The 17,232-nt window shown below is 36.0% G+C and overlaps 1 protein-coding gene across 2 annotated transcripts in view; it reads right to left on the reverse strand.

Annotated features, from left to right (window-relative positions):
* The window catches only part of TNKS (tankyrase), a 202,005-nt gene extending 184,773 nt beyond the window's left edge, over positions 1-17,232 (reverse strand). The window contains exon 1 of one of the 2 annotated variants that reach the window (XM_045879767.3): positions 16,441-17,232. In XM_045879767.3, the coding sequence (XP_045735723.1) occupies positions 16,441-17,116 (676 nt within the window). In that variant the 5' untranslated portion in view covers positions 17,117-17,232. The remainder of the gene's footprint in view (positions 1-16,440) is intronic. The other variant, XM_045879766.3, reaches the window with a different exon arrangement.

Consider the following 17,232-nt stretch of genomic DNA (forward strand, 5'->3'; position numbering starts at 1 on the left):
TTTTTTTTAAATCAAAGAGTTAAGAAATATGTTTTAAACGATGATGTTTGGAAACATGTACAAAAATGCTCACAGGAGCAATATTCACAAGAACATATTCATCACCAGTAGAACAGATAAATAGTGGTATAGTCACACCATGGCATTCCTTATAACAGTGAAAATGAAAAAACTACAACTATGTAAGAGACAGGATTCACCCACGATATAGTATATACTATCTAATATTCATACCAAGTTCAAAAGCAGACAAAACTAATCTATGGGTGATATAGGGGTAGTGACTTAGATGACACAAGACAGGTTTCGGCTGGTGTTGTCAAGGGTATAGTAGTAATATAATTAAGTAGAACCTTTTAGTAAAACAAATTTAGTAACACATATATCTACACACAAAAACTCTCTAGGAATATATGTATAGCATTGTCTTAAAAACTTTCACCGATCACCGTTTTAGTTCACTTCATAGACTCAAAATCCAGAACAACTATAAAACTACAATTTCTTGAATCCCAAGCCAGGTTTTTCTCAGATAGAATAACTACCTTACAGGCTTATAAGTAGTCATTGAGTCACAATTGTCAAAATACTTCCTAAAACATAAAAGGTTTTACAAATATTAGATGTTCCTAATCTCACTAGATTTGGGAGTCTTAATCTGCATTACATGTGTCCTCAAACAGGGATTCTCAATTCTGTCTGCATGTGAGAATCACCAGAGGAGATTTTAAAAAAGCAAAGCCTTGCTCCTACTCCTGTGGTTTGACTTAATTGGTCTAGGGTTAAGAATCACTACTCACAAAGTGAACATCAACATCAGCATTACATTAGACTTGTTAAAAATGCAAATTCTCAGACTCTACTCCAGACAAACTCAATGAGAAATTTTGGGAGTGTGGTCTAGCAACCTGTTTCAACAAGGCCTTCAGGTGATTCTGATGCAGAGTTTAAGAACCATAGCTCTAGTGCTTCTAGATGTTTGTAATCCTCTGAAAATCACATGTAAAGTTTGCTGTTTAAGTATATCCTTCTGGGGAGAACATTCATGCCTTTCATCAGATTCTCAAAGTGTTAACAAAATTAAGAACCACTTATATAAGCTCAGCAGCTTTCAAAGTGTGGGGGTACGTCTAGTGGTCCCTGAGACTCTTCTGGGAGTATGAAAAGTCAAAACTATTTACAAAATAATATTAAGATGATTTTGACTTCTTCGCTACCAAGACATTGATACTACATGATTTTATAACATCATGTGTTGGTCATCTGGAAGATGTACTCATGGTGCTCTTGATGATACAAAGCAATGACAGGTGATACTGCTGACCTCTTTGCTTGAACCAAGACGGTGGCACCAAACTATACTAATAGTCATTGTGTTCTTAACTACCAGGTCCTCACAGTTTAAAAAAAAAAAAAAAAAGGCAGCCAGCTTCACTTAAAAATGTCCTTCATGAAAATGTAAATATTAATTTTATTAAACTCAACCCTAGAGTACACATCCTTTTTAATATTTTTGTTACAAAATGAGAAACACACACTAATCACTTCTAGATACCAAAATACATTTGTGTTGAGGAACAATACTTATGCAACTGCTTGAGCTCAGTTTGACTTGTGTATTTGGCAGACATTCTCTTGAGAATGAAGAAAGTGAGCCTGTCACTTCAAGGAAAACAACACAGTATTTGTTCCCAATGACAAAATCTGAGCTTTCAAGCAAAACCGAGAATTCTGTAAAACTTGCATCTGCCACCATGAGCTTTATAGTTTCCCAATACATAAGTGCTTTTCTGTAAGACTGGTGGTGGTAGTAACAAATATGCTTTACAATTTATTATAAAGTAAGATGTGTCAACATTTAGAAGATCTGCATACCTCAGTGAACTACTATTTTCCAAATGACCAAAACATGTTATAGAGGTATAAGATCCATCATAAAAAATAGACCAATGGGTTTTAACATAACAGAGTGTGAAAAACTCATTGATATGGCTTCAGATTCCATGTTGCAAATAACCTTCAGGAAACTATTATTTATCAAATTTGGGTGTAGTACCAAAGAAAAAGATCTATGATTATTTGAAAATGCTATTAAAATAGTCCTTTCTTTTCAAACTACGTATCTATTTAAAGCAGGACTTTCTTCATATACTTCAATCCAACACAACAAATGGCATGCAGAAGCAGATGAGACTTCACCTGTCTTCTATTGTCAGACATTAAAGTGACTTGCTAAATGTAAAATAATGCCTCTCCTATTAATCTATGTTTTGGAAAACAGTTCCTTTTCAATAACAGTGTGATTTACTCTAACATACAAGAGAGTTTATTATTGTTATTTTTAATTGCTCAGTTTTAACTCCTACTATGATAAATCCCCACAGACATAATCCACATAAACAAAAGCTCTTTTAACTCTTCTCAAGAGTGTAAAAACGAGTCCTGAGATCACAAAGTTTGAGAACCACTGCATTTTGATTATAAACTTCCTAAAGGGCAGAAAATAATGCCATTCTTATGATCCTGCTCCTTACAGCACTTATATTTATTGAGTTGTTACTGAACTACTATAAAACCTTACGGTTCATGCCAGATTCCTGAGAAATAGACCAAAGGGGGAAAACACACTATGGAATTGTCCCAGTGGCTGTTAACTAAGCAAGCTGCATGAAGTTCTTTTAAAATACCAAACACACTTCACTAATAGTGAGTCTCACACTCCCAGGAAAGGACTACAGTCATTCTCAGAAATGTGAGTTAATAGAGATATAAATGGGATCCTCAATAGATCACTAGATTCACTCTACTGAGTATGTTATTTTCCATATTTCATGTTGGTAATATTAAGAAATGAGTGCTCTCTGGCACAACAGAAAGACCAAAATGCCACTTATGATAGATACCTCCATTTAAAAATATTTAATTGTAAAAAAAAAAAAAAGTTTAACTGTAGTAAAATACCTATAACATAAGATTTACCACCTTAACCTTTTCTTTTTTACCCCCATTGGTTGCAATAGTTTTTTTTTTTTCAAGTTTTTAAATTCCCGTTAGTTAACATACAATGTAATATTAGTTTCAGGTTGTAGAATTTAGTAATTCATCACTTACATACAATACCCAGTGCTCATCCCAACAAGTGCCCTCCTTAATACCTATCACCCATTTGCCCATCCCTCACTCCCCTCCCCTCCAGTAACCCTCAGTTTGTTCTCTATAGTGAAGAGTCTGTTTCCTAGTTTGCCCCTTTTTTTAAAAGATGTTCATCTGTTTCCTTTCTTAAATTCCACATTATGAGTGAAATCATATGATCTTTCTCTGACTGACTTATTTCACTTAGTGTAATACTCTCTAGCTCCATCCATGTTGTTGCAAATGGCAAGATTTCATTCTTTTCGATGGCTAAGCAATATCCCATTATATATATGCCACATCTTCTTTATCCACAGCAGTTGATGGCTATTTGGGCTCTCTCCATAATTTAGCTATTGTAGATAATGCTGCTATAAACATCGGGGTGTATGTGTCCCTTTGAATCAGTATTTTTGTGTATTTGGGGTAAATACCTACTAGTACAACTGCTGGCTCATAAGGTAGTTCTAGTTTTAACTTTTAACAGGAACCTCCATACTATTTTCTACAGTGGCTACACCAGTTTGCATTCCCCCCACACAGTGTAAGAGTGTTGGGAAAACTGGACAACTCCACCTGAACCATTTTTTAACTGTACAGTTTAGTGGCATTAAGTACTTTCAAACTGTGATTCCCAGATACTTTATTCAAAGCATATTTTTTTCCTTGACTACTCCTATGAATCAAAACATAGAGCAGTTTATCTTCAAGGGTTTCAAACAATCTTAAGCAGTCTTTAAACAAAAGGAATTGCTAAAATATCCTTCTTCCATTTAATTATGAGGTTTTTCAAAGATTACCTCCAATTCCACTTTTAATGTTTATAAAGCAATTGACCAAAAGTCAGACAGTCCAATATTCCAATAACTGCAAATGTTCCAATATTCTACTTTCCAAAAGCATGGTCTCAATCAAATCCTAGTCACAATGTTTTAAGAAAGCATCTATATACAATTTTGTTATTTTTAATTTTATTTTTAATAGGCTCCACACTCAGCATGGAAGCCAACATGGGGCTTGAACCCACAACAACCCTGAGATCAAGACTTGAGTCGAGAAAGAGTCAGACGCTCAACCAACTGAGCCACCCAGGCAGCCCGGTTTTGCTCCATTTTAAATTCTTAGGAAAAGAGCTGGACAGAAATACGACATAATGACTATATGAGCTGCCTCAGGGTAGTAAGATAATGGACTTTTTACTGTACTTTCCAAAATTTGTACAATTACTTTTATTTTCAGAAAACAAATTTAAAAAAGCAGTAACAACTGTCAAATTATAAAATGACTCAAATGATTTTATTTCTCACTGCCAGCAACTTTCTAGTTGAGTTAGCATGGGCCAAATGATTTTTAGAATAGCTAGATGTAGGTTTAAATCTGGCTCCATCATTAACAGCTTTGTGACCTTGGACAAGACATAACTCTCTGAGTCTCAGTTTCTTCATCTATAAAAAAACCAAAATCTACCTTGTATGGTTGCTGCTGTAAGGATTAAATAAAATTACACAGGAAAAGCACAAAAGTCATTCCCAGACAATTGTTACTATTTCTATTAGTTTTTATGCTATTATTTAGTAACAATATCAAAACTAACTTCATTCATGTATGTGCCAACAGAGCAGTGAAAGCACTTTGATGACGAAGGACTGGACTAATATATGAGGATTATTATTTATACATTTCAGAAAGAAGATGAGAAATCAGAAGCATTAACTTAACAAAGTTAACTTGCTCAAATATTTATAAAGCACATACTATGAGCAATTCAATTAATGAAACACTGAACTGCTCTTATTACATACTTCAAATTTATCTGCTTTCATAAAATTCCAAAAGGCTAACAATTATACTTTCCTACTGTTAAATTTTTGGATATTTTGGAGGACGAGGGGCAATCAAGTTTTTGATAACTTGCTACAAATTTTTATATTAGTCCAAAAGGTTTTTTTCCAAATAAGAATATTTTCCTACAAAGAAGAAAAGCATAGCTTGGCATCTCTTCTCAAGACATTAGGGGAAAAAAACAGCTAAAATGTATTCATTTATTCACTAACTGTAATCCCATGTCATTTCTTCTTTCAAAAAAAGTCAGTAGTCAACATGAGAACAATGTGAGCTTTTGGAAAGGGAGAACTGCACATCCTATTAACAAGATGGATGAGAATGTCAAAATGGTTTGCACAGCTGGCGAATATATCAGAATGAAGGCATCCAATCTTTTTGGTGTCTAGTTATATATATATATACCCTAGCTTTTCAAAAGCATTATAACTGGGCATTAACTGGGCATCAGGCATCAACTGGGCATACCCTAGATTTACAAAAGCATTATAACTGGGTATTTAGGTTATTTTTAAACTATAACTGATGATGCAGGGACTTTAGCTTTAAGAATTTTTGGTCAATCAGTAAATGCAGTTTGTAGTTAATACAAATAATCTACAACTACCAAATGCCTCTTCACTTTTTTAAAAAAATCTACCATGTAAGAAAAAAGTTGCAAGTCCAAACAAACAAAAAAACAGCTACCACCATTAGTGTACTTTTTGTTACACTGAAAAGGCAAAAAAGAGAGAGGAAACTTTGTATCACTTTTTCTCTTTTTCTACAATTAGAAAGTATACTAGTTTAAATTGAATAGGGAGCTGACAAACTCCAAAAGGTTGGGGGGGGGGGGAACGGGACTTAAGCTCAGAGTTTTAATTCTATACACAGATACCTGAACAAACAGGCAAAACAAGTTTCCACTTGACAAAGAACCCAGCAACTCACTGTAGGGAAAAGCAATCCTGGATGTCTGATGAAGCCTTAAAAGGAAAACCCAGCAAGCACACGAAACCAAAACTCCTACCTTTTCTCAATTACTCAAAAAATGATTTTTAGAAAATGACCTTCAAAACTATCCCAAGTACCTAAGCTTTAATGGAAATCCCACGATCAAGGCTACATCCCACGATCAAGGCTACATCCTGAGTATTTCTATCAGAGGAATAAACATAAGTCAAAGTAACTTTAAGGACCTTGACATGTGGGAAAAATAAGAATTTAAGAGACACTGATCTCTTCGATTGTATCTACTACATATTTTACAGTGAACCACCCAAAAGATTTCTTTGTTCTGAAGCAAAAGGAGGCTGTTAAAGACATTCAAGAACAAGCTAGTCTAGTATTTTTACCCGCAACTCATCACAAGACTCATGATGCTGTTTATTCCTTGCCAAAACCTAGCACTACAATATAATATATTTTCTTAGCATCAGTTACATTCCTTGATCGTTTCTCCTCCTGAGATCTAAGCTTAAGATCCCATTTTTAAACATATGCATGCTCACAACTTGGCCCTTAATGATATGCCTTCTATCTCCCAGATATATTTCTTTCCCCTTTAAACTGCCAAAGAATCACTTCAGGTCTGGAAAGAATGAACACGTAGCTGTGATCTATACAGTTCCTTGGGAAGGAAGGGGATGCCCCGGGGAAAAGAAAAGACAGAAGAGTAGACAAAACTTCTATGTAAATCTATATAAATAGACTATGAGGAAAGCATCTTATTTTAAAAAGGCCCTTAACAGAATGTCTCTGGTTAACGCTCCTAGAAAGTGGTACAGAGGCTATATAAGCTGAGATATAAAATGGTGATATTTCATAATTTAAATACTACTACTCTAAGAGATGAACCTTATGGAGACTTCATCTATTCTAGATCAGACTTGCATGTCCAACATGAGAAGAAAGGGGAGTTACCCTCAACATCTCAGACCTCTATATTTATCCTTGATATTATTTATTAATTTCTATAAAAATGAGCAATGGAAAAAAATTGAGGTGAAATCCCACGCAAAGGTTTTAATAACAAGAGTTTGAGCAGAATAACATCCCTACAGACAATGCATGCCAGAAGAAAACACTCACAAATTTATGATCCACTACTTCAATACTAGCTAAAAGGCAACATGAGAATGATGCAAGATATGAAAGAGTAGCATATATCTAAATTAAAAATAAGATGACAGAAAAAAAAAAAAATCATTTCAGAAGTAAAAACCAAACAAGAAGGAAAACAAAAGGGAAAAAAAATATCCCAGAGAATAAAAATACCCCAGTCAGTCGGGGCACCTGGGTGGCTCAGTCGACTGTTAAGCGTCTGCCTTCAGCTCAAATCATGGTCCCAGGGTCCTGGGATTGAGCCCCACATCAGGCTCCCTGCTCCTGCTTCTCCCTCTCCCACTCTCCCTGCTTGTGTTCCCTCTCTCGTTGTGTCTCTCTCCATCAAATAAATAAATAAAATCTTAAAAAAAAAAAAAATACCCCAGTCAATGCCTTGTGATGGGGATCAGCAAACTACAACTCATGTGCCAAATATGGCCACCACTTGCTTTTATAAATAACGCCTTATTGGAACAAACCACACCCATTCATTTATGTATTGTCTACGGATACTTTCATGGCACAAAAGCAGAGCTGAGTAGTCGAAACAATTGAAACAGAGACCATATAGGGCACAAAGCCTAGAATTGTAGCCATAAATAATGATTTCAGGTATCTATTGCTATATAACAAACTATTCCAAAATCTATGGCTTGAAATAACAACTATTACTTATTATTCTGATGATACTAGGAGTTAACTAAACTCAGTCATCTGGAGGCTTGATGAGGCTGGAATATCCAAGTTGGTTCACTCACTCAACTGGCAGTGGGTACTGGCTGAAAGCCACGAGCCTTACTTCTCTTCTCCATGGTCCTTCTTAAAGCATGGGGGCTGGGTTCCAAGAAAGTTCCCAATGCATGAAAGGGAACACTTAAGATCTCTGAAGGCTCAGGTATTACACAGCAAAACTTCTGCCACATTCCATTCATCCTAGCAAATCACAAAACCAACTCAAATACAGGCGGAAGGGAAAAGGCTCCACCTTTTGATATGTGATACAGTATACATATACATAAAGAGAAGGAATATATGGTAGTCATCTTTGGGGACTATCTATCACACGTATACTTGTAGAACTAAAACTAAATGAAATTTATAAGAGAAAAACAAAGAAAATGTGTAAGACAGTTACTAGGATGGCTCCCAATGATCCCCATCTCTCATTATTTTTGCCCTGGAGTAATTCTCTCCCCTTTAATACAGGCTGGTCCTACTGATTTCCTCCTAGCTAACAGAATACTACAGAAGTTGATGAGACAATACTTGCAATATTACATTTTAAAAAGACTCTAGCTTCCATCTTGCTTGTCCTCTTTTGTTCTCTCACTTGCTGGCTCTGAAAGAAGTCAAACGTCATGTTGTGAGCTGCTCTACGGAACTGAGGAAGACCTCAGTCCAACAACCTGCAAGGAACTAAATCTTGCTAACAATCACATGAACAGTTTGGAAGCAGATTCTGCCCTCCGTCAAGCCTTCAGATAAGACATAGCCCCAGCCCACATTTTGATTACAGTCAAATGAGAGATCTGGAGCCAGAGGACATAGCTAAGTCATGCCCAGACTGCTGACCCACACCTGGAATCTTGGCCCAAAGCAACTGTGAAATAATAAATGTTTGTTACTTTAAGCTCTTAAGGTTTGGGGTAGTTTCATAAACAGCAATAAGTAACTAATACAGTAAATTCAAAATAAGTAGAAAGAAGGAAATAATTAAGAGAACAAACAATGTACAAAATTAACAAAGCTAAAAGTTGGTACTTTGAAAAGATCAACAGAAGTGATGAACACCCTGGCTAGTCTAATCAAAGAAAACACAACTTATCAGTATGAAAAATAATAAAGGAGTTTATCTCATTAGCTCTTAGAGACAATATAACAATAATAAAACAGAATGTTATAAACACATTTATACAAATTTAACAACTTAGATAAACAAATTCCTTGAAAAATATAACTCACCAAAATTGAGGGATAATAACTGAGACAATTTCTTAGCCATCTACCTATTAAAGAAATTAAATTCAGTATCAAAAATCTTCCCACAAAGAAAACTATGATTTAGTTAGTTTCATTGGGGGATTCTACCAAATATTTAAGGAGAATGATGGCAATTCTCCAAAAACTCATTCAGAATATAGAGAAATAAACACTTCCAAATACACTTTATTAGCATAACGCTAATGCCAAAAACCTGACAAAGACGTAACAAAAGAAAAAAGAAAATTACAGACCAATATTTCTCATAAACTTAGATCTAAGCAAAAATCTTTAACAGAACATTAGCAAATAAAATCTAGGAATATATAAAAAGGATAAGACACATCATGACCAAACAGTGTCTATCCCAAGAACTTCTTAAACCCCAAGGCAGGGCATTTGCTTGAAAGTATAATCAAGGAGCTTGCCTTGACAATGTTAAGTACAAAAAGATTCCCACTCCAGGACTGAAATTTTTTACAGGAATGTTCACAGTAACTTAATTCATAATAGTTCACAGTAACTTTATTCATAATAGCTCAAAACTGGAAATAGCCTAAATGTTGACTTAACATTCATAAATCAATGTAATGTAATATATTAAAAGAATAAAAGAGAACGCCCCCATGGTTATCTCGATATATGCAGAAAAAGCATCTGATAAAAATCAACACCTTTTTATGATAAACCCACTCAACAAACTAGAAACAAAAGAGAGCTTCCTCTATCTAATAAAGGACAGCTATGAAAAACTTAATGGTGAAATATTGAACATTTTCCCCCTAAGAGTTGGAATAAGAGAAAGATGTCTACCCTCATCACTTTTATTCAACACTTGAGAACAAATAAAGTCATAACTGCCTCCATTTGAAGATACGATTCTTTAATAAAATCCTAAGGAATCTACATAAGGACTATTGGAAATAATCATTTTCTAGGTCACAGGATACATGGTTAATATAGAAATTGATCATATTAGCAAACAACTGAAAAATAAAAAATTTTCAAAATCCATTACACTGGCTTTAATATAGATTTAAAAAAATCTGGAATAAAAAAATCTCATGAAAGACTCCCACACTAGAATTTATGAAAATTGCTGAGAGAAAATAAAGGCCTAAATAATGTTCATAGACTGGAAGACTCAATATTGTTAAGATGTCAATTTTTCCCAAATTGACCTACAGATTCAACATAATCCCAATTATCAGCTCAGCATGCCATGCTGTAAAAACTGACAATCTGATTCTAAAATTTCAATGAAAGTTCAACAGACCTAGAAAATCCAAAGCATCTTGAAAAAGCTGAGCCAAACTGGAACATTCACACTATCAACTTCAAAACTAACTACAAAGCTACAGTTACCCAGGCAATGTAATTCTGACATAAAAACAGACAAATAGATCAATAAGACAGAATGAAAAGTCTGGATACAGACCCCCCACTTATACAAACATCTGATTTTTAACAATGGAGAAAAAGTAATCCAATAGAGAAAAGAAACCTCTTCAAGAAATGGTGCTAAAAAAAAAAAAAAACAAACACAACTGGATAGCCACATAGATAAAAAAACAAAACAAAACAAAACAAAAAACCCATCAACTCAAGCTCACAGATAACTTAAAAATAAACATAAGATTGATCACAAACCTTAATATAAATGCTAAAACCATAAAGCTTTTAGTAAGAAACATATTTTTGTTACTTGGGAACAGGTCAAAGTTCTTATCCAGGTCATAGTTTACAGGAAATAATAACTATAAAATAAATATATAAATGACATATATTTAATAAAATAAATTTAAATTTAAAACTTCTGTTCAAAGGACCTATTAATAATGGATCAGCACAACATATGTATAACGTGTAGCTAACAAAGGACTCCTAAAACTCAACGATAAAAAGATAAACCCAATAAAAGTAAACTTTATCCAATTTAAAAAAAGACAAAACTTCATAAAAGATATATAAATAGCAACTAAACACATGAAAAAGTCTTCAACATTAGACGTCAGGCAAAATAAAATCACCATGAGATACCACACATTCCCACTAGAATGGTTAAAACTGAAACATCTGAGAACATGAAATGGTGAATAGAACTCTCGTATATTGTTAATGGGAATGTAAAATGGCACATCCACTTTGGGAAAAGGTCGGGAAGTTTCTTACAAACCTGAATATTTACCTAAGCCCCAGCAATTTCAATACTAGGTATTTGCTCAAGAGAAAGAAAATCTACATCCACACAAAAAAAATTTTTACAGGAATGTTCACAGTAACTTTATTCATAATAGCTCAAAACTGGAAATAGCCTAAAAGTTCATCAATAGGAGAAGGGATAAACCAACTGTAGCACATTTACATAATGACATACTACCTACCCAGCAGTGCAAAGGAGCTACTGATACATGTTACAACATCAAAAACATTCACTGAGCAAAATAAATCTTAGAGAAAAAGAGTAAATATTATATAATTCCATTTATATGAACTTTTTTTTTTCCCCATTTATATGAACTTCTAAAACAGGGAACTTGTAATCTAGAGTGGACAAAAAGTCAGAACAGTGTATCTGGGGCAGGGACTTAGGAAACGGGCATGAGGAAACTTTCTGAGGTTAGGATGCCTTTCTGTAAGGGTTTGAGTTGCACAGGTGTTCACATCTGTCAAAACTCAATGAATGTACAGATAAGATTTGTACAGATTTTACACTAAAAGAAGACAAATCTGTAAACAAACACTGAACTCTAGACAATAACATGCATATACTGGCGTTGTTAGGGGAAGCTGCACAGATGCTTGCAATTTGAGCACTGACATGCTCAAAAAGAAAAAAAAAGATAGATTGATGGATAGAGGAATATACAATCAGACAGAGATGTAATAGAAATTATACAGTATTTTAATTTATGCAAACACTCCTCTATGTTGACGTTGACCAGTTTTGTTAACAACTTTTACATAACATCTTATAAATAGCTATTTTGTTCTTTAAATCATTTGCCTCAAAGGGTGATATCATTAAAATATAAGAGAAACTTAGCACACCTAACTAAAAGTTCTATGTAACTTCTGTTTTAAAAGGTACCTTAAACAAAGCACAAGATCTTAAGAAAAGACTAAAAAAAGAGAAATTGGGAAGACATTTATAAGCTAGTATCTTTCACCAAATTACAGACTTCTTAAACCCCAAGGCAGGGCATTTGCTTGAAAGTATAATCAAGGAGCTTGCCTTGACAATGTTAAGTACAAAAAGATTCCCACTCCAGGACTGAAGCACTGTTTTCTTAGCCACGGATGGGTTTAGAGGACACAGTGTTGTTTGTGTCCTTTTTTCAGGTATAGGAACTTCATTTGTACAGTGGTGAAGAAAAAAAAAAAGACAAGCAGGGTCAAGCTGAAAAATCAGAAGAGTCAGGAATGACTTAGGCAACCTTTACATGGTTAAATGTGTGTTGTTGTAGACACCATCCGAGTCAAAAGAAAGCATAAAACTGTCATACATATTTTGCTGGTTTTGATACTGAAGTGCCTCATTTTACATATCCTAATCTTATGTTAGTTAACTTCCTAGGAAGCCTATTTCAAAATTTCATCAATTTAAAGTAAGTACCATGAAATCTTGGAATTCAATGCTTTGTTAAAGCCTTTTTTAAAAAAGACCTCATCTAAACTTTTCTTTAAAAAGAGATCTCATGAGTACATACTGGTCCTTGTGACAAAATATGTCACTACTGGGAACCAAACTCAAAAGATAATACCACTCTAAATTGATACTATTCATAAAGCTTTGACTGCTGTCCTTTGAACAATAGAAAACCAAGGTCAAGGATCTTATCTGTAGAAGAGAAAGTCTTATATAAACTCTAGTCAACAATAAAAGACTGGGTCCTTTTGATACGGCCATCTTAAGAAGGCACTAGAAATAGCAGTTTAAGAATATGCATCAACAATGGAAACTGGAGATTATGTTTCTAATTGTGGGTAGAATGATTCCATTATTGTCTCTAAGCCATATTTGAAACAAATAATTATCACAGTCGAAAATGGGATAGAAAAAATTCTTAATTCTGCTGCTGGAAAGAACTGTAATATTTTTAAAAGTCATAAGGATTTAAATATGACTTCACACCATTTCTGAGATCTTTAAAATGGTTTCATTTATTCTCTGGAACTGTAAGCTCATTTCTAAATGGAAATTCAGGCATTAACATTCTTTCTCTCCAATCTTTGCTTGGCTAGATTGGACTCATCCTTTAAATACCTATCTATCTAGAAAGACTTCCTTAAAAGCTCAAAACCAGGATAAGACTTCCTATTGCCCCTCCACAACGGTATATTATATTACGGTATATTTGTTATTACTGCTGTTCTTGTTTAGTCTTCCCTATTAGACTGTAAGCTCCATAAGGGCAAAGACTGTCTGCCACATCAAAATTGTGTCAGTATTTAACATGGGACCTATGACAAGTAACAAAACATTCGTGGAACAAATGAATTACAATTTCTAAACTTTTCCATCCAAGGGATTGTTCCAGTTTCCTCTTTTAAAACAGCTTCTCCATGACAATCCCATTACTCGCATTCTAACCAACTAAGAGTTAACTGAGAATTACTGCTAACTACTCATCCCACACATAGAGAAGACCAGATTTAACCAATTTGTTGTGCTATGCACACAAACATGAAAGTATGATAAAATGACTACAGAGTGTTACATTTTTATACCATGTAGAGTTTCACTATTTTTATGATTTCCACAACTAAACTAAAAAATTTATTTCTTAAAAAAAAAAAACAGCTCAGGGTGCTTGGGTGGCTCAGTTGGTTAAGCGACTGCCTTCGGCTCAGGTCATGATCCTGGAGTCCCAGGATCGAGTCCCACATCGGGCTCCCTGCTCGGCAGGGAGTCTGCTTCTCCCTCTGACCCTCCTCCCTCTCATGCTCTCTGTCTCTCATTCTCTCTGTCTCAAATAAATAAATAAAATCTTTAAAAAAATAAAAAATTAAAAAATTAAAAAAAAAAAACAGCTCAAAGTCAGGTTCTGAAAATTACAACATCATTACAGGACTGTGTTTTACTGTCTGTCTGGTAACTTATCTCCACACACATAAAACTAAAACAGAATAAAAAGTAACTATTGTGGCAAACAGGAAGAAGTTGATTTGGGAGACAAGCAATATTTTATGTGTGACTAAACCTAAATAAGTACATTATCGTAGAAATAAATACAACTATCATCTGTTAATGATTATTTATAATGCAGTATGGTGAGGAATGACAAGATCTGTGACATGTGGGGGCGCCTGGGTGGCTCAGTAGGTTAAGCAGCTGCCTTCCGCTCAGGTCATGATCCCAGGGTTCTGGGATCAGAGTCCCACATTAGGCTCCCCACTCAGCAAGGAGCCTGCTTCTCTCTCTCCCACTGCTTGCCGCTCTGCCTACTTGGGCTCTCTATCTCTCTGTCAAATAAATAAATAAAATCTTAAAAAAAAAGATTTGTGACATGTGCTATTAAAATAGTCCAATTTGGAATAAAGTATGAAAAAGAAAACCTCAGTTGATTCATTATATCAGACCTTTCATGTGACCTAAAGAAAATGAAATGCTACTTCATCTAAAATAAGCAACACCCTTGAGCAAACACCTACTTATATGGAAGCCTGTTTATGATTCAATTCACTAAATTCCTAATAGTATGTATACTATCTAGTAAGTATCTATACATCAAGAATGGATCCAGTAATCTAATATTGACTTCCTGTGTTTCTCATATTGCTGCTTCTGACCCATTAATGAACCACAAACAGCAGTTGTAAAGAAATGAATGAAATAGGATATAAAATATAAGACAACACATGTGATAAGGGAAAGTATTATTTCCTGAAACTTTTGGTTTAGTTTCTGTGTGAGGCGATGTAAAATAAATTTCTAAGTATAGGCTACAATAAAAATGTGTGAATGCTACTCTTGGGAGTTTATGCCCTCAGTTACTTCTTTCCCCAAAACACTGCAAAAGCAGAAACTCTCCATCACAATTACTCACAAAATGAAAAGTGATCTTAACCCAGGTACAAGTTTTAATAGTTTAAGCTTGATTTCACAAGCTCTAAAATCAAACTGTGAGTTCAAATCCAGGTTCCATGACTTTCCGTGTAAATTTGGACTTTTTTAAACAGTATGAGCTTTGTTTCTGTCATCTGTAAAATGAAGGTAATAAAATCTTTCAAGTTGGGGTAAAAACAAATAATACATATAAGTAAGTTCTTAACACATCTTCTACCATAAATAGAACAAATTAAAAGAGTGACATGTATTAGCAACATAGAAAGAAACTTAACAGAAGGTATTTAATGTGTTATCTTTGATGTTTGTGGGTGTGTGTGTGTGGTGCTTTTTCATTTTGTATTTCTATCCCATATAAATTTTATCATGCATATATAACATATACATTTTTCATGTAATGTTTCTAATTTATATAACCTTATACCTTTATTTTTTAGAATATAATAGTAGATATCTGAGCAGTGACATTACAGTCCTTTTTTAAATACTTCTCTGTATTTTATAAAAGTAAATTATATGTTTTTAAAAGACAATGGCCAACTACTTGATCAAAAAAAAAAAAGACAAAAAGTGTGTGGTCCAGGATTTAGGAACTAGCATGTTTTTTGGGAGAACTAATGTGCCAGATGCTTCTCACTAAGTCCTCACACAAACTTAGCATATCATTTTTGCAGGTGAGAAAACTGAGGCAATCGAGATAAGGTAAACTGTCTGTCAGACAAGTAACAAAAGAAGTGTCCAGGCCTTCAAAGCCATCACATAATGTGTCCAAATACTCTTCTCCAGTTGTTTCATATAGGCATATTTTAATCTACCCAATTAGACTGTAAGCTCCTTGAGAAAGGGGGAAAGTTTCACAAATTTCATTTGTCTTTCATTGCCTAAGTAAGATTACGATAGAACCTTAAACACTTGTTGAGTTAAAACTTCTTTTGGTCTAGACTGTTCTCATGGGACATAGCCTTGTTGTAAAAACGAAATAAACTACCAAATGAGAAAACTCTTAAGACTGCCCAAATCTAACTTTATTCCTTCACACTCAGAACTGAAAAAGTTTAAGTATACCCATATCCGGAGGCTACCACTAAGGGAGTTTGGAAACGAGTGCAAGCATCACTATGCAAACACTAAAAAAGAATGGATTCACACATTTCCCTACCACGCCCCCGTCCTCCAGGCACTATCCTAAAGAAAGGAACCTCTAGTCTTCCGGTGAGGTGTTGAAGAACCATAACCACGCCCCCATTCTATTCCATCATTAGCTTGTTTTCTATCCTTACCCGGACCCCCGTCCCCAAGACCAAACCCCTTAATAAACAAAAGTCTCTGACCTGCAGCGAAGTGCAGGGGAGAAGACTTCCGGCCGGCCATGTCCTTAGCATTCACGTTTGCCGCGTCCACCAGCCTCTTTACCCGGGACACGTCCCCATTGCGACAGGCCTCCAACAGTTCCCGCAGGGCCCCGCTCACTGCTGGGACCCCTGGCCCAGGTCCCGCTGCCCCAGGCCCCAATGTTGCTGTGGTGCTAACTCCTGCCGCCTCTGGGCTCTCCGCCAAGCTCGATCCAGGGGAGGATGGAGAGGAAGATGAGGAAGAAGTCGGGGAAGAAGAGGACGACGGTGAATTGTTACTGCCACCGCCGGCTGGGCTGGGAGCGACCCCGACGGCAGATGAAGCGGAAACCGCCGGGGCCACCGGAGCCGCGGCGGCGACGGTACAGATTGTGCTGGTGGTACTGCAACAGCTGGTACTGTCAACCGGGTCCGGGGATCGAGGCCTGTCGGGTGGATCCCGACTGCCATCCCCCTCCGGCAGCGCTAGGCCGTGCCGCGGGGAGGAGAAGGGGGCCAGGCCACCCGCCGTTGGGGAAGCTGGGGTGGTCCCCGGCGCCAGGCCGGGGCTGAGTGGGGGGGGAGGTGGTGGCGGCGGCGCCGAAGCCCCTGGGGCGGGCTGGAGCTGTTGTTGATGATGGTGGTGATGATGCTGAGAGCGACGCGACGCCGCCATCTTCGGACTCCCCCAGCACTGTCACTGCGGCAACGGCCCCACCGCCCGCCCTCACTTCCGATCGCTAGACCAATTAGCGTCCAGCGCACAGGAAATGATGCTAGGCTGAGTGGGAG

The sequence above is a fragment of the Mirounga angustirostris genome, unplaced genomic scaffold, assembly GCF_029215605.1.
Source record: "Mirounga angustirostris isolate CCGP_5_RB_7025 unplaced genomic scaffold, mMirAng1.0.hap1 SCAF_2, whole genome shotgun sequence".
NCBI lineage: Eukaryota > Metazoa > Chordata > Mammalia > Carnivora > Phocidae > Mirounga > Mirounga angustirostris.